The sequence below is a fragment of the Lissotriton helveticus genome, chromosome 2_1 (assembly GCF_964261635.1).
Source record: "Lissotriton helveticus chromosome 2_1, aLisHel1.1, whole genome shotgun sequence".
Taxonomy (NCBI): domain Eukaryota; kingdom Metazoa; phylum Chordata; class Amphibia; order Caudata; family Salamandridae; genus Lissotriton; species Lissotriton helveticus.
In genome coordinates, this window is record NC_136059.1 from 304061038 (window position 1) to 304086568 (window position 25531).

Below are 25531 nucleotides of genomic sequence, written 5' to 3' on the forward strand. Positions count from 1 at the left end.
GGTTCCCAGAGTTTGTGGTATTAGCCTGAGGCAAATGACCACTCTGTTATTGTATTTCGTTAAGGCACCTGTTTTCAGTACATCTTATCTTGCTGACCTCTTTTCCTTAAGTAAATTTAGTGTGGTATTAGCGTGCACAATGTGCACTTGCTGGGATCAGGAGCTTGCTTGTGCTAGATGTTGGTGGCATTTCAACACAACTCCTAATCAGGGCCTAAAAGTACAGTGATTCATACACAGGCAGGGAAATATTATTATTCTTACTCGTAGTTACCATCTTATTTCTAGGAAATCCGAGTGTAGTGATTCTAATTAATGAACACAAATGTCAAAGTCCACCCTATGTGTGTTGTTTCCATGTCTGAATGTTTCTATTACTTGTAGCATTTGAATGGCATTGTAAGGTTTGTTTTGCTTTTAGAAGCCTTAAACTGTTGCAACTCATTGATTCAATTATGTTACAGGAGGATCCGAGATTGAAGTTTCCAGTGCACTTAAGAACGAAAGCTCCACTAAATCCCAATGATTTGGGTCCGCTTCCGGTAAGAAGAAACACAGTATTTCTAGCCTACTGCATGTATGTTATTTACCTGTGCTAATAGTATGGACTAAAGCTAAAGTTCAAGGGCCTGATGTACCACTGTTTTAGTGATCACAAACTGAAAATCCGTCCCTTGCGACCGATAAAAAAGGTTGTGGTTGCATAAACCCTATTTTGCGAGTCGGTAAGCTATTACCGACTCGCAAAATAGAGTTTGCGAGTCACTATTAGGAAGGGGCGAACCAATGGCGTCCCTTCCTAATAGCGAGTCACACTGGTATGTACGATTGTTTTGTGACTGCAAATGTGGTTGCAAAACAATCAAATTTACCACCTACTTCCAATAGGTGATAAACCAGTCGCAAACGGAAAGGGGTCCTCAGGGAACCCTTTGTGAATGTATGCAAAAAAAAATTTTAAGATCAGGCAGTGGTGCCACGGACCACTGCATTCCCTTAAAAAACGAAAAGAGAAATGTTCATTTTTTTCTTTCAAATGCATCCCGTTTTCCTTTAAGAAAAACGTGCTGCATTAAAATAAAAAAAAGTTGCTTTATTTAAAAAGCAAACACAGATATGGCAGTCTGCTGTCCCTAGCAGGCCACCATCCCTGTGTTCTTTCCCATTCCCAATGGTTCGCATATTGCAACCTGCCCCATGAATATTGATGAGGCAGGTCATGTGCGACCCCATTGGGAATCGCTACATGTGTCTAAGACTCATTAGTATATTCATTTTTTTGTAAGTCGCCAATCGCATGCCGCAAAAAATCGCAGTTTTTTTTACCCGCAAAATGGAATGGCCGTACATCTGGTCCCAAGTGACTCCTGTGCCTGAGAAATCTTACATTCAAAAACATCTAAAGTTGTCTATTGGGCCACTTTCTAAATGTTTTTCGAAGTATTCCTCACTAAAATATAAAATGTGTCCTGGCCAGTGATGATTTTACTCATACAAAGAAATATTGAGTGTTTTTTGGTCTGGTGAGAGTGAGGAATATCATAGATCTGCATAGTATAATTGTTGAGGGTTTTTTCTTTATTCTTAGTTGGATAATTTTTTGTTCACCCATCTTCAGACCTTTAGAATGACGTATTTCAGGTTACTTGTCATGAAGTACAAGTGCAGGGGGCGTGGCTTCGGAGCCGATGGAAGAGGAAGCGTGAGCCTGTAGCTTCGCACCGACCCCGCTATTTATCCTGTTTTGGGGGCTGCTCTGGGCCCCCAAATTTCTCCTGCTCGAGTAGCGGGGCAATGACAGCAGCCCCTGTAATCTCTGAGAGAACGGTGCCTCATGAGCACTCTGGGGTCCCGGTACAGATCCCGAACCCGGACTCGGCCGCTGCCTAAAATGGCAGCACCTGCGATGCTGTCTGCTCGGCGGAACTTTGCCAATTGCTGAGTGGCCCTGCCTGGCAGTCTGGGGAGCGCAACGATTGACCTGCTGGCGCTGGGGGTTGTGTGGGGGCCCTCTATGGACCAGACTGAGCGGAGAGGGCCGAGTCGATGCACCGGGGCTAAGCCCGGCCGCAGTCCGTGTGAGGGTGGCTTCGGCCTGCTGCCCGTTGGGAACCCCTAGCTAGAGGAGAAGCGCGAGTCCGGTGCTTGCCCTTGGCAGATAATTGCTGGCTGCCACTGAGGTGGCGGACTGCTTGCCTGCGGCGGGCTGCGGTGAGGGGGCTGTACAAGAGCGGCGCTGCCGGACGCGTAACATTTCTCCCCAACCCGACGGCGGAACGGAGAAAGCCGCAGGAGTTTGTGAAGACCGGCGGGCAGGCCGCTCGTTCAGATCTGCAGGATTGAGCAGTGAGAGCTGTGTTGCCACACCAAATCTGGGCCCGGTCAAGAGGCGAGTGGAGGTGGATTTGACTGCTGCCCTCCGGGAGACCTTCGGCGGAGAGACGACGCGGTACTGACAGCCGCCCTGGGTGGAGCTGCCGCTAGGGACCTGGACTCTTTCCCTGAGGTGCGGTGGGGGGGATGCGTGGGAGCGGCGCTGCTGGCTGTGTCCTCCCCCCCCCCCCCCCCACCCCTCCGGACGGTGCCGCAAGGATTACTGCGGGGACCCACGGGGGACGACTAGCTGGCTGCTGACTCAAATTACCGGCGAGGCTCAGCTGGTGGGGATGCCTGATGCCCATACTGGAGTGTTAATGGGCAGGTTGCGGCGGCGCCAGCGCCGGGAGGCGCAGTTCTGCGACCTACTTTGCAGCGGCCATACAATATTTCAGTTGGGCACCCCTTACCCTGTGACACACGGACTTTATGAAAGGCGCACTGTACACAATTAGACAGTGATGTGCAGAAACGGTGCAGCTTGTGTGTAACAAGAAATCAATTGGAAGGAGTACCTCCTTGTGGAACTACTGCCTGTGCTATTCTAATTAGCGGTGCCATTCTTTGTGTCTGCAGCCCCTGGAGTCCTTGGTCTCTGGGTGCCTCGCCCTTTGCTGCTTTGTCAGGTTGGAACTGCCCGATCTTTGCTCTTCCTGTCTGGCGGTGCTCGGGAATTGCTGCTGCGCCCGCTCATTCTTTGTCCCCCACTGCGAGAAGCGACACAGACAGCTAATTTAGACGTGGCTAGCGGGGCCCCTCCTGTGCTGAGCAGTGCCTGAGGAATTTGACCATGGGAAAATCCCGGGGGAAGCCAGGCGGTCCCTCCCTGGACAGCGTGGTGCCGGAAACGGAGCAGGGGCCGCGAGACCTGGCGACTAATCCTCCTGGATTACTCCCGCAGCACCAAGTGGAGCAAATCCTGCAGGCCATAGCGGACACTAGAACGGCCCTTCAACAGGATATTGCGCAAGTGGCAACAGCACTGGGACTCATGCTAAATTGTCAGACAGGGTGCGACAGACGGAGGTTAAGCTGGATGAAATAGGGCCTGAACAGCGCAAGTTGGATGCTCTAATGGGAGACGATCTATCTCGGCTGCGGACCCTGAAGAAGCGAGCTGACGATGCGGAAGGCCGCAATAGAAGAAACAACGTCCGCGTGGTGGGCCTGCCGGAAACGGATTGAGGGATCTGATATGGTAGCCTACTTAGAGCGCTAGTTCTGGGACGTAGTTGCACCAGAAGGCCTGTCTCAGTTTTATACCCTAGAAAGGGCCCACAGAGTGCCTGCGCGCCCGCCGGATCCTGGACGCCCACCTCGGCCGGTGGTGGCGCGCCTCCTACACTACAGAGACAGAGACCTACTCCTTCATAAAGCCAGGACCTCGGGCCCCTACGCTGTGGACAATAGTAATGTTACACTGTTCACAGATTATACGCTTGAAGTACAACGGGCCAGGGCATCCTTTCTGGCAGTCAAACGTGCGTTCCGTGATGAAGGCATACAATATTCTTTGATGTTCCCTGCACGATTACAAATTGCGCTGGATGGCAAAACGCATTTTAGCAATAGTCCTGAGGACGTCTGGCCATGGTTAGAGGAATACCGAGCCGGCAAGGGAGCGGCTGGTCTGCCCTCGCAGCGACCGGCGATGGAACAGCGACTTAGTCGGCCCGCCGTAATAGGAGACGGCGATATGTGCCTGGGGGCCCCCTCAATGTCTCAGACGGAGGCGAAGCGCTTGGCGGCGCTACAGGCTGTTGTGAGTATTGCTGGGGCCGAGGCATCCTCGCAGGTGGCATCCACGGGCTCGGAAAAAGAAGCTGATGATACCGAGGCTGAGCTATCTGAGTCTGGCAGCCAGATTCTTCCCAAGGTGACACCGGGTACGGCAGATGATATGGTGGACGCTCCATGACAAGCAAGGTAGACTCTGATTTATCCTGTGGATGCTGCCGCTCTGAACTTGGTGGGTTACTATGTGGCGAGCTGCTTGGGTCTGGGGTGTCCGGTAAGCCTGGGGGGCCAGCGGGATCACCAGATTGCTGGAAAGCCTCTATCTTATTAGTTGGGGGGGTGCAGTCACCTTCATTAATGAGGGTTCGGACCCTGCTGGGGGGTTGGTGCTGGATGCATCGGCTGGCTGCTGTTGAATTGCTAGGTTTTATCCCACCCCCACTGGATGGTTCCCAGTTAGGACGCCTTTGACACCTTTTGAGGGCGTTTGTTGGGGTCAGTTCGGAAAGGATTCACTATGTTAGTGCCTGTTCCGGGGAGGGAGGGTAGTGCTAAGGGTGGGTCTGGGATTGTTGGGGATGTGGGGAGATTTGATTGGGGAATGGTACTCACCGGCGTGTCTAGGAGTGAGCGGCGACTTACTGTGTTTTTACAATTGGATTATGGGTCCCTTACCTGATGTAAAATGTATGACTTGGAATGTGCGGGAATACACTCTATGCGACGACAATACAAGTTCCATTCATATCTAGTAGGCTGGGGCGCGCAGATAGTATTCCTAAACGAGACACATCCAACTAAGACTGAAGGGTTAGCATTGCAGCTCAGGTGGCGACGGCAGCTTTATTATACTACCTATTCGGCTTTTGCGAGAGGGGTGTTGATTTGGGTCAGGGCTGGGGTCCCTTTTCAGATGACTGACCAGTTGGTAGACCCTGAGGGCCGCCATGTGGTGGTTATGGGACGCCTTTACGGGCGGGATGTGACCCTTTGCAGTATCTACGCCCCTAATGTGGAACAGGCGACTTTCTTTGCTCACATGTCTGAGACTCTGGATGTTTACTTCACGAACCCGGTACTATTAGGGGGGGACTTTAACTCCATAGCAGACGTGACCATGAATAGATCCCTTCCCCCGTTGTCCGATGCCCCAATTCATAAACTATCGAAGATCAGATCCCAGTGGCAGGATAGCTGGGGACTTATAGATGTATGGCGCGCACAACACCCTGGAGAACGTGATTACTCATACTTCTCGGCCTTACACGATTTGCATGTGAGGCTCGATGCGGTTTTGTGTAGAGCTGGCTTCGCTACTATGGAAGCTCGTAGTGAATACTTGTCGCGCACCATCTCGGATCATAACCTGTTGCTGGTGAGTTTCTGCTGGGCCCTGGAGTGCCCAGCCGTATCGTCCTGGCGATTGCGTCCAGAGATGCTATAAGACCCGGTCCTCCGCGCTGAGTTGGAGACGGGAATAGAACGATCCTTTAGCGAAAATGATTGCATTAGAGTGGGACGCCCTCAAAGTGGTGATCCGGGCTTGTGTATTACTAAATGGGTGGGAGTGCGGAAGATGCTGTTGCAAGAAATCAACTCTGCAGAGAGGAATCTTAGGGAAGCCGAGTGAACCCACTCAACTAACTCTGAGGCGCGGGAACTGGTTTGGAGTTCTAAGGAGGCTGTGGCGGTAGTCGTGGAGCGCTTAAGGTGCTTTGACCATATGGCTTATTTGGCCCGTGCGCATGCCGAAAGGGACAAGGTGGGTACTTTGTTGGCGTGGTTGGCCGACCCCCTCCCTAGATGCACTCCTATTCTGGCGCTGGCCTCCCCGACGGGACAAATGGAATACACTCCGCTTCAGATAAATACCCGATTTCGTAACTATTATGCAGAATTGTATGATAGCCAGTTTCAGGCTGGTTAAACTGGCATGCATGTTTTTCTGGAAGATTTAGAACTGCCCTCCGTAGATGCAGAGCAGGTGGACTCCCTTGGCCAAGATATTATGTTATCTGAGATTAAGTGCGCTATCAAACAACTGGCGCGTAACAAGACTCCGGGAATCGACGGCCTGCCCATCGAGTTTTACTCGACCTATGTAGATATCCTTGCCCCTAGCTTACTGTCTGTTTTCAAAGAAGCAAGGGAGTTGGGGGTACTGCCATCCTCGATTAGGGAAGCCATCATCATCCCTCTACTTAAACCAGTGAAGGCTCCTACAGACCCCTCTGCGTATCGACCCCTATCCATGCTCACCACTGATTATAACATTTTGAGTCGTATTCTGGCCACTCGACTCCTCCCGCATATGGTACGTTTGGTCCATTCTGATCAGGCCGGCTTCATTCCTACTTGCAACACCGTGGGCAGCGTACGGCGATTGCTACGCATCCTGGGTGGGGACCACGACTGAGATAAACGGGCGGCAATCCTCTCCGTGGACATTGCAAAAGCGTTCGATAGCTTAGAGTGGCCTTACTTGTTCTTTATTATGAGAGCCTTTGGACTTGGGGAGGGCTATGTCCGCTGGACCGAAATAATGTACTCATCGGCGAGCGCCAGAGTGAAGGTGGGAACGGTCATCTCCTCCTCGTATCCAGTGGGGCGTGGTACGCGACAGGGATGCCCGCTATCCCGGTTATTATTTGCCCTGGCCATAGAGCTATTGGCAGTCTGTGCTAGGCTGGGGAGAGCATTCCAGGGCCTACGACTCCACGGTCAGATGCACTTTATCTCATTTAACACGGATGATCTCTTGCTGTTTTTAAAGGACGTGGGGGATGCATTAGAGGGAGCACGGGCGTTGCTTCACAGGTTCGGGGAAATTTCCGGTCTCAGAGTAAACTGGGCGAAGACTTGCTTTTTCCCGGTTGACCCGGCATGCGATTCGCCTGCTCCCGCGCACGACATCAAGTGGGAACCCCACTGCCTTCCTTATTTAGGGACGCATATTTATCACACCCAGGAAGACTTGCTAGATGGTAAAATTGGCAGGGTGATGAGAGGTCTTAAGAGTAGCATGCAGTTTTGGGGAACGTTACCTTTGTCAGAGGGGCCGCGTGGCCCTGTTGAAAATGGAAGCACTTCCCCGTCTACTTCATTATTTCCGAACGTTGCCAGTGTGGATACCTGCCGCCTTCTTTCGGCAGCTCCGATCTATGGTTGGTGGCTTCATCCGGGCGCACGGGAGGCGGAGGGTGGCGCTGGACACACTGATGCATCCGAGGGCGGAGGGGGGGCTTGCTGCCCCTGACTTTGAATTGTATTATCTGGCTGCACAGTTCCAAGGGCTTACCCAAGCGGTGGCGCTGGAATTTAGGGGTCTGAGCGTGAATTTGAGCCCGATATACCTCGGCACGTGCTGTCGTTTGTTATACTCAAGCAAAAATTACATATGGACTCATTATCCATTGAGGAAGGCACTCTGAAGCTTTGCTGGAGACGTTATCACACCAGAGTTGGGATGCAGCGCCCTTATGCCCCGGCGATACCCTTGGGTATGTGTACCACTCTTCCGCATGGTGGGGATTGGTCGGCCCTTGCGGAGTGGAAGTCTCTTGGAATACAGGTAGTGGGAGACTTGTATGGAGATGGCGCTTTATTACCCTATAGTGAACTGCAGGAGAGCTTCGGGCTCCCGCGGGGACACTATTTAATCCATGCCATACAAAAGTACTGGGGAAGGGGCATATCGGAACCACCGGTGAGCTCAGCGTGCCAATATGTGGTAATGGCGGCGGGCACTTATAAGGCCGTCACCTGCCTATATAGATGTATGCTTGGAGAGGGCTTGCCGCCGCTGCAGAAGCTACGTGACCAATGGGTAACGGATATTGATAAAGACATACCAGACTTGGCCTGGTCGCAAATAGTTAAGAGGGCATGGAAGAGCACTAGAAATGCCCGATTCCAATTAGTTCATTTCTTTATACTGAACAGGGCATACCTTACCCCGGCGAAGATAAACCAATATTTTCATGTAGACACGGCACAGTGCCCCCGCTGTACGTTAGTGGACGCGGGCCTTTTGCATGTTATGGGATTGTCCACAATTGGGTACATACTCGGAGGATATAATAGTATTACTATGTAGTATTATGGAGCGGCAGATCATTCCGGACAAGGGTGCCTGTCTACTCTATTGGTTCCCCCACACTAGTAAGACAAAAATAACAAGTAAATTCCTGGATTTGGGGTTGGTGCTTGCCAAAAGGGAAATCACAACCCACTGGAAGCCCGCAGGAGGACCCAGTTTTGCCAATTGGAAGGCTGCGTTACTTACATGGGCGGGGAGTGAGAGCATAATTCGCCTGCAGCAGGCCCAGAGATCCACAATGATAAGGCACTAGAAGCAGCCCGGGCATTGGAAGCTCTGGTCACAGAATTGAAGGCTATAGATGCAGACTCTGGCTCGGAATCCAGTGAACATACAGGAGATGGAGCCTCGTAAGTGAATGTACCAATGCAAAGATATAGAAACGTGTGAGTGTGCTTCCCCCCCCCCCATCTGCTATAGTCATGTTCTTATACACTGTTATATGTATGGTGCCCCGTTTATTTCGATTTGTTCCAATTTATTATCGAGATGGGCTACGCTGTTGTAAATGACACGCCGATGAGAGTGGGTGGACTGTGAGAGGGTTGTGGGAGGGTGGGACAGTTTGACTTATTTTTATATTCTCTGCAGCACATGCACACATATTTTTCAGTTGGGTATTCTGGTGCTAATATGAGACTATTGGGGCTACTTAGCCGTTAGTTAACGATTGTACATCACTTATTCTGATTTACTGCCCGGATTGTATTATCACATGTCGTATGATTTTGCCACTACCTAAGCGAGATAGAAGAGCATATATAGATTTGTTTGATCATTATGTAAGTTGATTGTGGTAGAAAAACAATAAACAGATTTTTTAAAAAAAATGAAGAACAAGTGCAAGTTGTTGTTTGAACCTCTCAACTCAAATGAAAATGCATTTCCCTTGTTCGTTTACACGAAAGTTGTGCTTTAAATTAACCCTGGGCACTGAACTCCGCTCTGCTGGCAGAGTTTGTGTAATTTTCCGTACTCCACGTTCCGCAGCGAACACGAGGTTCCTGCAAAATTTCTGACTCTGGAGCGCACTTACCTTATCGCGGCATCCTGGGCTGCCCTCCTCCTCACGCAATCTCCTACGTTAGACACATGCGCAGTCCTACCATGGATTACGGCGAGGAGGGCAACCCTGGATGCCGCGATAAGGTAAGTGCGGTTTTATTTTACATTATTTGTAGATTGCATTTACAAAAAAAATTTTGTGGGGGATTGGAGGCGCAGAGCTCCACTGAGTTTTTGGCCAACTCCGTGGTACTCCGCTTAGAGCAACTCCGCCTGCTACACCCACCCTTAATTTAAATCACCACAATTCCAGTTTTCTGCTTGTTCTTGTCGGCCTGCCACAATGTAAGCAAACATTGCTTTGCATTTCATTAACATACTACACCAGAACTAATTACTATGAGGAACTTCCCAGTTGGCAATTAAGATTCAATGTTTTTGTTTTACTAGTACAGGGATTTTAACTTGTGATTCAGTACACTGTCTCTGCGTGTCTCAGGGCATAAATGTCATACATTGTAACACGTATAATTAAGGTAAAAAGGGTAAGTGACATCGCGTCTGGAAGAGGCCGGGATCGTCGGACCAGCTTTGGAGTGGTTTAGATCTTTCCTCTCTGAGAGAAAATTTCGAGTGACTGCTCCGCCGTTTTTCTCTCGTGTCCCACTTCATTGGACAGGGTGTGCCACAGGGCTCTGCTTTAAGCCCTGTTCTGTTCAATCTGTATGTCCAACCTTTGGCTGCAGTGGCTCGGGAATAGGGTCTTTCCATTGTCTCCTATGCTGATGACACGCAGTTGGCGGGGGCCCTCTCCGACGACACTCTACGCGAAGCTCCCATGTTTAAGAACGGTCTGGCACCAGTTGCGGAGTGGGTGACAGCCAACTACCTCCAGCTCAATGCTAATAAATCCGAGGTGTTATTGGTGGGGAGAGACCCTGAGCTCTGGAGTGAGCATTGGTGGCCGGTTAGTCTTGGGTGTCCACCCACCCCTAGGTTGGTGGTAAAGAATCTGGGGGTGTGAATGGATTCCACTGTCAGTTTTCAGGATCATACCAAAAAAGTGGCTGGTACCTGTTTTGGCATACTGTTGGGGTACTTTGACCCGTCCACGCGACAAACGATTGTCCAAGCGGCTATCTTGTCAAAGCTGGACTATGCCAGCTCTCTCTTCTTGGGGGCTAATAAGGCTGAGATCCCACGTCTGCAGAGAGTCCAAAATGTGGCCGCCATAGCCCTGCTTGGACTCCCCACAAGCTGCCCAACAACTGGCGCCATTCGTCGACTACACTGGCTACCTATGGCCAAGCGCATTGAGTTCAAGGCCCTCTGCCTGGCCTTTAAAATTCTGAAGTCCGCCTCCCTGAGGATCATGGCCAATCTATTAGTGCTGTATACCCCTCGGCACCTTCTGCGCTCTATAGGCAATGCACGGTCACCGTTCCTTGGGGAAAACATGTTCGTGCTTGCGGACATTCGTTCCGTAGCCTAGCGGCTAAACTCTGGAATTCCCTTCTTTCCCAGATCCGATGCTTGGACAACTATCTGATGTTTCGTAAGGCGATTAAAACCTATCTCTTCCCTGCAGTTTAGGTCTCTCTCCTTGTGTCTTGCTGCTCGCAGCGCCGGGACGCCTCTTTGCTGGGGCAGCTGTTGCGCTGTATATGACGGCTTAGCATAGCATAACGTAACATAACATAACATTAAGAATGTACAGTCTCCTAATTTTGCATGACAATTTCCAGTTTTTCTGGTATCAATCTTGTTCCTTGACCACCAGCTCGTTGGACCAGGGATACATGTTATTAACATTTTATTCCCTCTCAGCTTGACGTTTGTGGGAGAGACACAGTTTGATATTAGTGGTGAATGTAAGAAGATTGACGTGGATCAGGTGACAAGCATTACATACACTACCAAACAGGCTACCCTCTTGACAGGCTCAGTAGCCAGAATGATAAAAAAAGCAAAATAATTTAAGTTAAAATAAATCACCCTTTTACATACTGCAGTAATATTACATATTTGTTAGATTTGGGGGTCTCTAGTTGGCTAAGGCTTGCACCAAAGCCAGGCAGAGACCATCACTCTAGTCAGGGCTGGGTAGTTACATACCAAGGATAACCCCTGCTCACCCCCTTGGTAGCTTGGCACAAGCAATCAGGCTTATCCCAGAGGCCATGTGTAAAGCATTTGCGCACGCACACAACAGCAGCAACATCCCAGGCACACTACAAAAGGAACTCCACACAAGGTTATATCAACAATAGCCTTTGTATTCTCAAAACACATTAGAATAGTAAACACATAATGTACACTGTGCCAACTGGCACTAGGCAATATTTACAAGGGATTATATACACCTGACAGGGCCACATGTACCACTGTCAGAACCATCACAAAGTGAACTTCGTAAAAGTAAACTAGATAATAAACGTACAACCAATAAACACTGGTAATCACTGTACTTAGCATCAGCCTGTTACACAAACTACATTATGCACAGTATCACACAAGTCTAAATACATTAGACCCTAACCTCCTCAGTATAGCTCACATTAGGGGTGTAACTCACACAGTGAAACATAATCTCACTAGCATAAACCATGATATGCAGAACAACCTCATAATCGTAAACCACAGTTTAGAGGTATAACGCAGGGTGCGTAAAACATACTACATGAATCACATTTCCTAGCACCAAAATCCTGTTTGGCACATAAATCAGATTTAGGGCACAAATCACATTTAGGGCCTGTTGCCCTATAAATCTAACCGTCCCCCTGGCCAACTGGCCATCCAAAGACGGGCTCAAATGCCCTGTGTCCAGAATGTCAGGTTGCGCTGCCAATGCACTGACAAGGGTGCGCCACTGTGCAAACCTAAACATTGCAGCTGCCCACTAGTTGCTGGGCAGCTGGGAAAGTGTGGGGGCAAAGGAGTGCATCTCACTCCTGACTTCGCAAGTCCCCAAAAGAACTGTGCACCTAAACGGTGCAGCTGACACTAATTGCTGTGCAGCTGTAACTAATCAAATGAGGCATATGGGCTATCACTGGCCCTTGAAATAAATGTGCCCAACGTTGGAGCCACAAGGGGGATCTTAAAATAATGGGCAAAGCGTTGGAGCCACTCAGGCTCTGAAAAGAAATTAATGCCTCCAAGCACTGTGCAGCTGCCCTCTGCAACCGGGGCAGCTGGGATAAGGCACTGAAGGGACCCCCACTGGGGCCCCTTTTAAACAAATATGCCCCATAAAGCGTTGGAGCCATGTAGGCTCTAAAATACTGGGGCCAATCGTTGGAGCCATCTGACTCTTAAAAGGAACATGCCATCCTGTTTGAATGGCCCGCTGCCAAGTGGGGCCGCTCAAGAAACAACCAGGGACAACCCGGAGCCCTCTCCTTACCGGGCTCCTGGCTTGGTCTCTGATACGCGGTGGGGGCCAGCACCAACCATGTGCCTCGGCCCCGGCGCCGCAACCTCTTCACTACTGATGCCTGCGGGGCTCTCCCTCCTTACGGGAGCCCCGCCTCACTTCAGCCCCGTGCTTCACCCGGTCCACCCTCCTCGGGGTGGGCACCCGCCGCAAAAGCACAACGGGGGAATCCCCATGAGAGGGGTTCCCTCACCAGGGGCTGCAGCTCAGTGCTGCGCAGCCCCCAGGTTCTCCTCCTCTGGGGAGATTAAATCAAAGTACGCCAGTGTTCTGAAAAGGATGCTCAAAAAGCCCTGGGAGGAAAAGGCAAAACAGAAGAGTCCGAAGAAGAAGTCCTCCAGGCATTCAGAGGCAGGGCAGAGCCCAGGGAGGCAAGCCCTCCCCTGGACTCCAGCAGCAGCACGCCCCTGGCAGATTCAGCACTCAGGTACAGAACATTTTACATAGGGTCACAGCCCCTTTATTTATACCACTATTTCCTTTGTCTAAAAGTGTAGGGCCAGGGAAGAACCAGATACAACTGGTCTAGGAGCACTTTCTTTTGCTCAGCTCCCCTCTTCTATTCACAGGACAGGCCAGGGGCATCAGACGTACCACAGGAGGTGGAGCCAGCATTGTGGAGGGAAGGCCCAGCCCTATTCAGGTCCCATCTACATGCAGATCTCCCTATTCACCACCGGGCAGACCCATCCTGGCTCCTGGAGCCAACCCCACAAGCCAGCCCCTGTCAATCACAAGCCAGACATGCAATTCACATCAGGCAGGCAGGCACACTGCACACAGAAATGGCAACTTTTAAAAGTGGCACTTCTCCACAGTGAATCTGCGCACACCATCGCGCCGCATTTAATCTCACCAGTTCGCACATATTAAACTCGCCCCTGCAATCAGGAACTACCATGGAGACCCATATCCCCCATGCATTGCTATGGGAGGGCAGGCCAGTCTCACCACACGCACTCAGAGAGCGCACACACTTTACACTGGGCCACAGTGCTAAAGTGCGCAGAGGCCACAAACCACTAGTATCTGGTCATATTAAAAGGCAAAAAGTTCAGTGGTGAACCTCCCAAAAGGGCCAAGTACAACATTATTTATTACCTTCACGCCAACATTAGTGTGGATGTATGCATGTGTTCAAACCAGACTATTAGTACACAGGTTTCATTGTAAAATATCAGCCCGTCACAAAACATTCTGTACAATATGCAGTACGTTTTTGAAACGGGTCTCTTAGCACCTTTGGCCAATAGTTATTCGAATTTTGGGCAAATTGTGATTTTTTTTTTTTTGCACTCCTATTCAAATAACATATCTAAAAAATGTTTTAATAATTTCCACAATCATAATGGACTAAATCAGGAGCTCCTGATATTAATGCCTGGACCTGCAAGTTAGTGACGGTGAATATATGCGAGTATAGCACACTTTCAGAAGTGTTAAATTCCGGGAAAATGGCAAAATAGTGGGCGTTTCAAATAGAATAGAGATTCAAAATGCATTTAACAGTTAACTCGCAAACAATCTTGAGGGCTGTTTCCATCCTGGATATAGATGTAGAGGTACCCTAAAAGTAAGGTTGCAGTAAGTGTATTTTCAGGGTAGGGAAAGGGAAGTGGCGTTGCTAATGCTTGTTTGTTTGGTTTATGTGGTTGATGAGAATGGTTTGCATATTTTCATTTTCTTTTACAAGCCTGTCCATTGCATTCTTATTTTAATTAACTTATGGACTCTTCTATCCGGTTTCTTGCTGCAGTGAAAATGGTGTTTGATAGATGGATACATCTAACCACAGTTCCTCACCAGGTGAATATTTCCCAGGTAACAGACTGCATCTGGGAACTTTAAAGCAGCACTCCTGTGTGACAGTAGATGGTGTTGGGTGGATCTGCACTGACATCATTCCGCTCCAGAAGTGACGACCAGAGTCACATATAAGTGCCAGCCGCCAGCACTGACATCGATTCCTTTCTTTCCATGCCTTCAGACATGAATCTGGAGCTTATCTTTGGTCTTTAGACCACAAATATAAAAAACTTCCAGTGAGCAAGCGAAATTATCACCCCATGACGATATTCTTCAAACCGCGTAGGGATTGTTGGAAACAGTTGTCTGTGATGGAACCTCACAATGTATGCTTATAGTGCCTGGGGTCGGAATAAGAATCGAGGGTCTGCGATGATTGCGCCCAGGTGAATCCAAAGGCCAGGTTAATACAAAAGATCGTGAAGCTAAACTGTACATTGCCACACACAGCAAGAATCCATGTTGTGTGCGGTCGAAGTCGAAAGGAAGGTCCTGTTACCATTGAGGATCATTGTTGAAGTCAAAGTCTTTGGATAAGTCAAAGAAAAAGTACAGGAAGTCGAAGCGGCAGTCCGCCCCATCTCACTGCTCTCAGACTCCAGAGAGGGCACAATGGGGCCAACATGCTCCTGGTCTTGCCTCCGATCTCCATTGTGGCCAATTCTGAGTCTCGTCCTGGTGCACCCCAAATTTTTATCAGTGCAAATGCCAGAGGAGGATGTACAGCCCATCGTATTGTTCTTTCCGACACGAGCAGAATCCACCTTGACTGACATAGCGCCCAGCACTCAGCTAACAGGCAATCCGTTAGACACAGATACTTTGAGGAGGATAACTTTGTTCCCCAGTATGATGAGGAAAACTAGTATGAAGAACTTCAAAATGCCATTGGTTTAGATACCACACCAGATACAGGCCTTGTGTTTTCCTCTGGTCCTGTTACAGAGGAAAGCACCTATTTAGGTTAATCAGTAGATGCTATTGTTGCTCTTTAGCTCCATGCCTGGATGATGTTTATTAGCTTCTCAGGGGATGTCCAGACTTCATAATGGAAATGTCATTTGACCACTCTCTTTTTATTTTTGGCGAAAAAGCGTACTCAGCCCTGCAACAGTTCAAGAAAAGCTGAGGCACAGCCCGTTCCTTGGGACTTTCTACTCCAAAAAGACAGTTCCATCAACAGCTTTGCCCTCTCCATGGCTGTAGTTGGAGCTTCCCCTTTTGCCAATTCCGGATTCTGCCACCAGCCCAGTAGACTTTTCAACCCTTGCTTGGCAGAGGACTTAATTCTCTAAGACAGTGCTTAGGACCAGCAACTCAGTCCCCTACCCCTCCGGCAGTTGACCTTAGATTGGTCTTCTCTCTTCAGAGAGAAGGCACACCCCACTTTGGAACACTTTAAAGATAGCAGAGCTGCAGCTCATTCTTTGATGGTGTTGGCCCCAGCAAACCACTTTTCCGACTAGTTGGAAAATCAGGGTTTTTTCCAGGGGGTGGCATATAGGCAGAGACAGCCTTCTCAGCCAGTGATGCAGCAGATAGACCAGTTCTTTCAGGGCCACGTCCAAATAATCAACAGGGGCATCAGGCCTGTCTTGAGTCTGACTGCTCAATTCCTTCCTGCCGAAGGATAAATAAAAAAAGCTCCCTTTGGCTCAGATACTTTCTACCTGGGAGACTACATGGTGGACTAGGACTTGCAGGACACTTTTTTTTATGTGCCTGTTTTACAGTCCTACAGGTGTTGAAGGTGGACCAGGAGCATTTTCAGTTTTTCGTGCTTCCTTACAGTCTCACCCACACCCCTCTGGTGTTTTCGAAAGTGACGACAGTGGTTGCTGCCCATCTTCAGAGGTCAGGAATTTCTGTATTCCCATTCCTCATTGACTGGCTCCTGAAGGAGGGCTTGCGGAAGTCAGCTGTGTACCACCTCTGAATGACAGTGGAACTCATAACATGGTTGGGTTTACCATAAACGAGACAAAGTCGGACATGATTCTGTCACAAAGGCTCTTGCTCATTAGGGTAATTCTGGTCATGTAGTTCAAAGCTTTTCCTCTGCCACAACAAGTCTGAAAGATTTGGGCTGTAATACTGAGGCATGATCCTGGATCTCGGGAGGGTGGCTGTGAAGCTTCTTGACCTCTTGGCCTTGTGCATCCTCCTGGTCAGCTAAGCCAAGTGGCAAATGCATGCCCCCCTGTGAAACCTGAATTCCCAATGTGTCCAACATTAATGCACCCTTTCCAACGCTCTTCAGGTCTCAAGGAGATGACCCACAATCTGAAGTAGAGGAGGACCAATTACAATATTTGCTGAGATAGTCTACTCTCTCTTCACTATCAGGAGCTGACAGGGGTGACAAATGTCTCTCTGCTGCATTGGGCAGTCACTTGAGGAATGTGGAGGGCCGGCTCCACATGAACTTTATGGAGCTACAAGCCATTTGTCTGGCAACCGTGACCAGAGGCTGAACTTTTTCCCTTTACAAATGTGTATCTACATGGAGAGGCTTCCTACCGACCCCCATGATGTTTCTTTCCTTCAAATCCTGTGTTCTTTTCCCTACTGTTTGCTACTAGGGAAGCAAATGATCAAGTACAGTGTGCTTTATGTCTTACTGCTAATATCCAATGCTAATTAGGGATTATCTAAATTGGGGGGTTTTACTCTTCACCCTTATGAATGCCATTGACTCGTAGCTGGTTAAATAAATGGATGAAATATGTTGATACATTTTACACTGATTTATGAATAATCCTGTATTGTCTTTTTTTCGAACTCCTGTGAAATAAACCCTGAATAAAGTAGAATTTAGGCTTGCCTCTTGACATTTTAAAAAATAAGTGTGCATGTTATATGATCCCAGTGTATTACATCAAGAGCTCCCATGCTTGGTTGAGCTTGTCCCAACCAGACAAAATTATCCTAGTTCAGTTTAAATCATGCAATGAGGAAGCATGGCATGAAATTAGATGAGCATTTTTTATCTTAAGAGAATATCCTTTGTAAGGCTCAGGAGACTCTCCTAGACCTAATCTGGTCGCAAGAAAATAATTTGTACTTAATTCACTCTTCTTTTTTTGTAAACAAATAAAAGGGGTTATAATGTGGCAGAGACCGGCAGACTGTGTAAAACAACTTGCTCTAGGAAACCTGTAAATTTTAACCAGTACTGACTGATAGTACATTGGGGTGGGGTTCTCTCAAAGGTAGTATCAAGTCAGTTGGTGTCTTGTTTTTAAGGCTGTAAAAAGAATTGTGGTAATCTGATATAGACATCTAGCCGCAGATTCCTTAACTTAGAATATCCCCAGGCATTATACTGGATCCAGAAATGTTTTGCAGCAGCACCTCTGCGCGCCGCGGGACGGCGCCAACCCCCCCGCCCTGACGTCGTCCACGTACGTGACATTAGCGAGGTCATAGAAGTCCCTCCCGGCGTGCTAACGTCAGTTTCCTTCTTTTGCGCGTGTAACCCGTATCCGGAGTGAGCGGTTCCTCTAGTCTGGTTTCAGGCCTCCTTTTCCACGCTTTGCGCCGGGAACAGTGTGCGATACCTTCGGGCTTTAAATCTTGTAATTCCTGTTCACGGCAAATGTCCGCGACGCACGCGCATCTTATTTGTGTGTGGTGTCTAGACAAGCACCATGACTCCACGCACTGTGAAGCCTGCCAGTGCTTAAAACCGAACTCTCAGCGGGAGCGCCGTATGAAGCTTCTCTCGGCACGGCTGTCCCGGTCGGAGTCGTCTCCCCTCCCAGCCTCTTTGTCAATCGCAGGTCCCTCTACTGTTCGGCTCCGCCGTCAATCGCCCTCTGGGGTCCGAGGCTGTTGTTCTCCACTTGGTAAGTCGAGGTGCTTGTCGCCTAGGTCTTTGACCTCACCTTCTTCTGTTGTCAGGAGCACTGCTTCCCGGATGTGCGCTCCCGACGGTTGTCTCCCCTCTATCCGCACTTTCCGGGTGCAGGGGCAACTTGGGCCCAAATTGAGGCCTATGCTATGGCTTTGCAGGCCTCCCTTAGGTCCTCTCCCATTTCTGGGGTGTCCTCGAGACCTCTGCTTCTTGTGGGGCCTCCGACAGACTCGCCTGCGGGTTCGTCCCCGGCGCCAATTGAGCCTTTGCCTCCCAGGAACGTCGGAGATGTGGTGCCGTTAGGGCGCTGCCGGTTGGGTCCCCCTCTACGGCCCACATGGAGTCGTTAGGGCGTGGCCCTGCTGGGTCCCCCTCTACGACCCACGATGCCTCTGCCGCGACGCATAGCCCTGCGCGGCTCCCTGTGGCGCCACAGGTGGTTGCCGGTGCTAATGCCCCTGACTTCACTTCCCAGCCTTCTGGACAGGCGGCTGCCTGTCGGGAGCCGGGGTCGCGCTGTTCCGGCGCCGGAGGCTCGGCTCCGCCTCCACTCCTTTCTCCGGACTCGGAGCCTGTTCTGGATGAGGCGACGCTGGAAGTATGCTCGCGTTGATCTCCTTCACCTCCTCCGGGATGGCCGGGACCTTGCTGAATTCACAATTCGTTCAGCCTTAGATACTGTGGATTTTTTTGGGCTGAGCCATGGCGGGTACTGTTGCCTTAAGGTGTCACGCTTGGTTGCAAGATAGCGTCTTCCCTGAAAATATCCGGGAGAGACTGGTAGACTTACCCTTTGGGGTTTTGTTGTTTGATGCTCACGTCGAATCGGTGCTTCGCCGGCTTCTGGCGGACTTTCGTCCTCCCACTTGGGTCCTTTAAGGCCTGTCTTCTGTGGTGGTACTTTTTCATTTTGCATCCTTTAGATGCGCTCTGTGTTTAACATGGGCAGTGAGCCTTACGTCTTCTTTTTTTCTGTGGTTGAGGGTACGTACCCTTTTATTGGCATCCCTGGATGCGTTTTGCTTTCAGCTGCCTGTTGGCCTTCTGTGGCTGTGTTCCACAGGTTGTGTCCTCTGACTGTGGTATACAGCCGGTGGCTCAGCTCGGTAATGTCATTACGGCTCGGAACTCAGTTCACGGGTTCGGTTCGTTACTGCGTTCTTTTGGCCAGGCTTATTGCCCTAAGAGGTGTTCCCCATTGTTTGGGGTCTGCATACTCCATGTGGGTTACTTGTACGCTATTATATAGCTTTGTTTATCTCACCTGGGCCAGGAGATCCTGTGGGCTCCATGCGTCGCTTGGTGGTCTGCTGTACTGTGTTTTTCCCTGGTGCCATTTGCTTACGCCATGGTCATCCGCCTCCTTGGAAGCTTTCATGGTCTCCTCTTCAAAAATGGCTCCTACCTGCCCTTACTGTACTATGTACGATCTGGTATGGCCATGTTTATGCTCCTGGCTAGTTCTGTTTCTACATACTTCTATGTTTAAACATTTATGTATACATGCCGGTTGCCTTGGTATTCTCCTCCTACGTCGCCACCTCTTGTTAAGGCTGCGAGGTCTGGACCAATATCTCCATGTGTGAGGGAGTTTTTCGGAGTTGCTGCTGGTTACCATAAGGGCATCCTTGCTACCGCTTACTGGAGTGATTTCCCAAATATATGCTCCCTTTTTGGTGTACGTGTCTTTTCTGGATTGTTGGTCTTGGATTCTGAGACTCTTGCTACCTTTTGTTGGCTTGGTGTTTTTGGCACCTTTCTTCAGATATGCCCTTTGTTCCAAATTATCACCTACTCTTGTTACAAGGCTATACCTGCGGGACAGTTTTTCTCATGACAGTGGTCTTTGACTGCTGCCTGCAAGCCTACATTGTGGGTTGTTTCCCGCTTTGGCTTCATGCTGCCCGGTCGGGCACTCTTATACTTCCTGTGTAAGCCACTTTAAGGTCTCTATGGCCATTTACCTGCTGCATATTCTACCTGCTTCAGCGGGTTGGGGATTGATGCTAATTGATCCTCATTACACTTTTTGGGTTTGGGTGTGTTTCTTGTCCCGCTGGCTATTCCTAACGCTTTGCTCAGGTTCTAGCTCTTGCCTTTGAGCTCGGCTCAGCTCCTTCGGCTTCCTTCTATGGGCTAGTCTATTGGGCGCTGGTTACATCTCTTCAAGTTCATTTTGTGCTTGTCAACGCACTCATAGTGTGCTATTAAGCGGACAGTGGTTCTTCTTCCTCTCTTTCTTGCTCTAGTATAGGGCTCATGCCGTTCTACCTGTCATTTTTTATAGGGGTATGGTGTGGCGCCGTTCTGGCATGGTTTTAGGATATCTTCAATCCTGTTATTTCTGCTCTTCGAGCTGCTTGGGCTGCTGTCTGGCTGCTCTGCCACAGCTTTGCCCCGTTTATCCGTCACTCTGTTGCTGGATCAGATGCTTGGCGCTTTCTGTTGTGTTGCAGACGTGCCTCCCTTTTGGGGTATGGCTGTGGTATCTATTCTAAGTTAAGGAATCTGTGGCTAGATGTCTCTATCAGATGTACGAGTTACTTACCTTCGGTAACGATGTATCTGGTAGAGACGTTATCTAGCCCCAGATTCCTTAACGCCGACCCAGCCTCCCTGTTCTGCGAGGACCTTGTCTAGTGGGGTTCTCCGCTGGCCTCTTCGGTTGCCATTGGGTTATATCTCAAGGAGGTTCAGATTGTTGCACTGCCCTGGGTGCTTTCATATACAGTTAACTTCTACTGAGGGGCTTCTTTTCTGTTATATGTTGCCTTCTGTTTTCTCTACTACCTCGGAGTCCTGGTCTCCTCGTGGTCATCCTCTTTGAGGGTCGGCTGTGCTCGGTTTCCTACCTCTGTTTTTAGAGGGGAAAGGCCAGTCTTTTCATTCTTTCCTACAGTGGACTGTGGTTCTTCTGTGTCCGTCCTTAGTGGACGGCACAGTTCCACTTGGCACTATCGGTCTATTTCTGTCCGTTGAGATGTTCTTCCCTTGTTGCACTCGGGCAGGGGTCTTCGCTTAGCTTGTGGGGCTCTTTCTCACAGCTTCCACCTATATGTGTAGGCAGTGTCTGATTCTGTCTTTAAGATGGTGTCTCCACCATCCTCCTTCTTTATTCACGGATTTTTCATCCGTCGCACACTGTTCCCATACTTTCACAGTTTTTGGATGGTAGCTCCGCGTTGTGCCGCGGAAAAGTTTCTCAGAAGAAAACTGACGTCAACGCGCCAGGAGGCACTTGTATGACCTGGGCGGGGTCGTGTGGCGCCATCCCCCGGCGCACAGAGGTGCTGCTGCAAAACATTCCCGGATCCAGTCTCACGCCTGGGGATATTCTAAGTTAAGGAATCTGCGGCTAGACAACGTCTCTACCAGATACATCGTTACCGTAACTCATACTTCCATACTTGGGTTTTTGGTGATCATTTCCCAAGAAATGATCATACTGGGAGGATATAAGCAATGGAAACCTAACATATTTTGAAGATATTGATTAATATCTGTGTGTGCGTGTGTGCAGGAATTACATAATTGTGAATTAGTGTAACTTTGTGCTCAGCTCTACAAGACGAGCATATGTAGCTAGCACACTTTCAGGAAAAGTGGACCTCTTTCAGGAAAAGTGGACCTTTTTCAGTGTATCATTGGGAGCAGCAGGCAGCAGAGCCTCCAGAGTCAACTGCAGTATGCACACACTTTAATAATAAATATGCTGCACAGTTTTTGTCTTGCTTCTAAATGAACGAGTACATTGTCAGGTTTGAAGTGGGAAGGTAGCCACTTTTTGATACTTAAAATATGTTTTAATTGCCTTTCAGACAACCGGTCAAGAAATATAATTCTATCTACATGTATTTGCCCTAAGTTTATGCACAGTAACTAAAAGCTACCCTCTCGCTGTAGATCTTTTTTCCGCTGACACTTCTCATTTTTTCTTCTTTCAGCCTGGTTGGGAGGAAAGAATACATTTGGATGGTAGAACGTTCTATATTGACCACAGTAAGTAAGAACCAATACTACTCAACCTTGGGTATTGCTTAAAAGTGGGTCATTAAGTAATATGGTGAAAGCATTATAATTCTACTCTTCATTTAGGAAGCCCAGTGTTCCTAAGTGGCGAATGTGGTACCAGAGACTTAGTTCCCTCCTACGGTACTGTATGATCACTTCCAAAGAATGTGTGTAATTAGCTCCTCTACCTTTCTCCTTATGTGATATTTGAGCTTGTGAAGCATTAACATTGTTGTGTCTTTTTTTGGATTGTGTATATTTTGGGTCATTTATTTGTTTTTGACCCCCATGACTGACTTACATTACAGATCTTGACGTGCACTCTGGGAATAGAGAATAAGATTGGAAATGATGTTTTTAGCCACAAGGCCACATTTCAGTGGGTGGGAAAAATTAAGATGAAATAAGGGATTTTGTCTCATTAGCCAGTGGAAATCTTGTGGCAAAAGGACCTTTCTGACCTTACTTTCTGTTTGTGGCATGATTGTTTTTCACATAGCTTATTAATGATTGTTCACTTTTGCTACTTCAGCCAAGTGGTGGTTTGTGGTAGATTTGGTACCTCTGCACAAGTGTGCTTGTCACAAATTTGGTTTATTTGAATTTAAGTCGACTCCCTTTAACTTCACTAGTTTAAGTTCATAGTCAAAGAGGAAACACCCTAGATATAAGCTACAAAATATGTGCTGGAGTGTTAAGTCCCTCATCATTGACATTGATAGATTGTGCAAACTGTGTTGGCTGCCTGTAATCCCAACGGTTGCAGAATATTACTTTAAATAAATTGGATAAAGCATAATAATACTTAGTCTAGGACCTGTGCATGTCTTCTGACAGCCTGCCAAATATCCTCTTAAGATATCTGTAAATCTGACTGTTGCTGGCAATGTACAGTTTTTCACAAGAGCATTTATTTTAACAAATGTGGATAGTTTGGAGAGCCTGGACCCAATTTGTCCTGTGTAATATCCACTAAGGTTTACAATTGTGTTTCAGTTGGACAGTTTTTTCTCTGGTAAATATTCTCAGAGCATGAATATGAGATGGTACGGTAAAGTATAAGTTTGTGCAGCCCACAAAGCGACAAAAGAAAGTAGATACTTGCAAAGAGATGCACTGTTAACTACCACAAGATAACATTGAATTTTCGCATGCTTAGCAAGTATATTGTTGACAGATGTTTGAGGGTGTGGGAGTACTCATGTTTCCCATTTCTGAAAGAGAATGTGAGAGTACTCATTCGTTGATGGAGGGTTTCAGGGTACACACGCCTCTCTTTTTATACTCCTCGAAGGAAGGGTTCAGAGTACCCATACCTTAATGACCCTAATTAGACATTTCATCAACTCAGTCCAATGTATTTGCACCCTGTGCCCTCTCACATGTTGGCATACCTCAGCAAGTGGACTCAAATATCCATCTATACATATACATGTATGTATATTATGTTTGTGAGTGCACTTTTCTATTGATATAGTTGTTGAATAATTTAGATGAGTGGATAATGATGCATGTGTGAAAATCAAGGCTCTTATAAGACATGCTTGCAGTTCATCAATGTGTGAAATTGACTTTTTCAAGAATACGAGCATGGTGGGCAATGCAGAATGTGAATATTCCCGATATCACACTCATCAGTTGATACATGAAGCAGAAATTACTGTGAATTTGTGTGTTATAACTATGACAAGCGTTAATAACAGAAAGGTAATGTAAAATATTTTGGTTCTATTACAGATACCAAAATTACCCAATGGGAAGATCCAAGATTGCAGAATCCTGCCATTACTGGTCCAGTAAGTAAACAGGATGTTGAATTGTGGAGCCCGTTTTTTAATGTTTTTTTTTATGGGGGTTCTCTTGTTTATTGTAGGCCGTTACTACGTTAAAATTAGGGTACATGCCATCCTGCCACTATAAACCCTTTTACTTTACCATGCGCTACTTTAAGATCCTAAAATGTAACTTAGCAAACCTACAAGGAAAGATGGTGATCTCGCTTCCGTTTTTGCCCACAACTCTAACAGAAACATTTTCTTTTTTGCCCACGTATGAGGTCGGAGACCTTTTGATTGTTTCTGTAAAAGTTCATAGAAAAAGGATAACTTTATTACCATCAGGGATTGATAATATTAACTATTTACATGGTACACTTTCTCCTGATACCTTGATTCAAAAAGGAACCAAACATGATTTTTCTCTACAGCTTGTTAGTATTCCTTTCAAATTCTAGTCCTAGGCCTTTCAGGAATCAGATGCAAACAAAGAATTTCATGAACATCTATAAAGCCGATGGCAGGCTGTTACTAGCCACTGATATTGAGAATTTATATCCAGTGCTATTAGATATCATAAATTAGGGGTCTATTAAGATGGCAGGTGGACAAAGTCTTCCCTCCTCCGCAACGGCAAAAGGGACTGCCTGCCATAGGTGCGGCGGTCCGGCCATGCCAATCAGAATGTGAACGCCACCATTGCGGTTGCTTCCTGCATTTTTTACATTGCGTCGGGCAGTGCTGTAAGCAGCACCCGCCGCAATGTAAAAAAAAGCATGTTGTGCATTTGCATGCACAACGTGACATGCACCGTGCGGTGCCTGCCACCTTGTGCATGCAAATGTAGGGGGTACCATGGGTACCCCCCATATGCACCCTCCTGCCCCCCAACACCCTTGGGGCTCGCAACAGGCCCACATCAGCAAGAACCGCATGCCTTTCCAGAAAGGGGATCTTCCGTCTACATCATAATATGGATGGCGGTGTCTTGCCGACACCGCCACCATATTGTGTCCCTTTTCCGCCCGGTAAATCATTCGACCGGCGGAAAAGCGGCGGACAGTCTTTCCATCCGCCGCGGTGCCCCCCGCCATACTAATATGGCGGGGGGAGCACCAGGGACATATGGTGGGCCGGCCCGGCAGTGGCGATCCGCCTGCCATCATAATGGGGCCCTTAGTTTTGGAATTTTTGGTATGTCAGTGTTGGATGCATGTGCGCCTGTAGATACACGTTTTGCATACTCCAGTCATCTATTGTTTGATCCGGATCTGTGCAAGTTGTTTTTCTTCAACAAAGTCTTTTGAGTCACAAGGTAGAGTCAGTCTTCCTCTTGATGATAATGCGCTTTGCTATTGACTCCATTGTTAATTATTTTCTTTCCACTGTCTGGTTTGGACGTGCGTGCCTGCGCTCCGGGTCGTGAC

The 25531-nt window shown here is 48.3% G+C and overlaps 1 protein-coding gene across 24 annotated transcripts in view; it reads left to right on the forward strand.

The window, feature by feature from the left end:
- The window catches only part of NEDD4L (NEDD4 like E3 ubiquitin protein ligase), a 1578130-nt gene that overhangs the window by 1306418 nt on the left and 246181 nt on the right, over positions 1-25531 (forward strand). For 14 of the 24 annotated variants that reach the window (XM_078674878.1, XM_078674885.1, XM_078674889.1 and 11 more), the window contains 4 exons: positions 465-542; positions 22263-22317; positions 22414-22470; positions 24067-24125. In XM_078674878.1, coding sequence (XP_078531004.1) covers positions 465-542; positions 22263-22317; positions 22414-22470; positions 24067-24125 — 249 coding nt within the window. The remainder of the gene's footprint in view (positions 1-464; positions 543-22262; positions 22318-22413; positions 22471-24066; positions 24126-25531) is intronic. The other 10 variants (XM_078674880.1, XM_078674887.1, XM_078674884.1 and 7 more) reach the window with 1 other exon arrangement.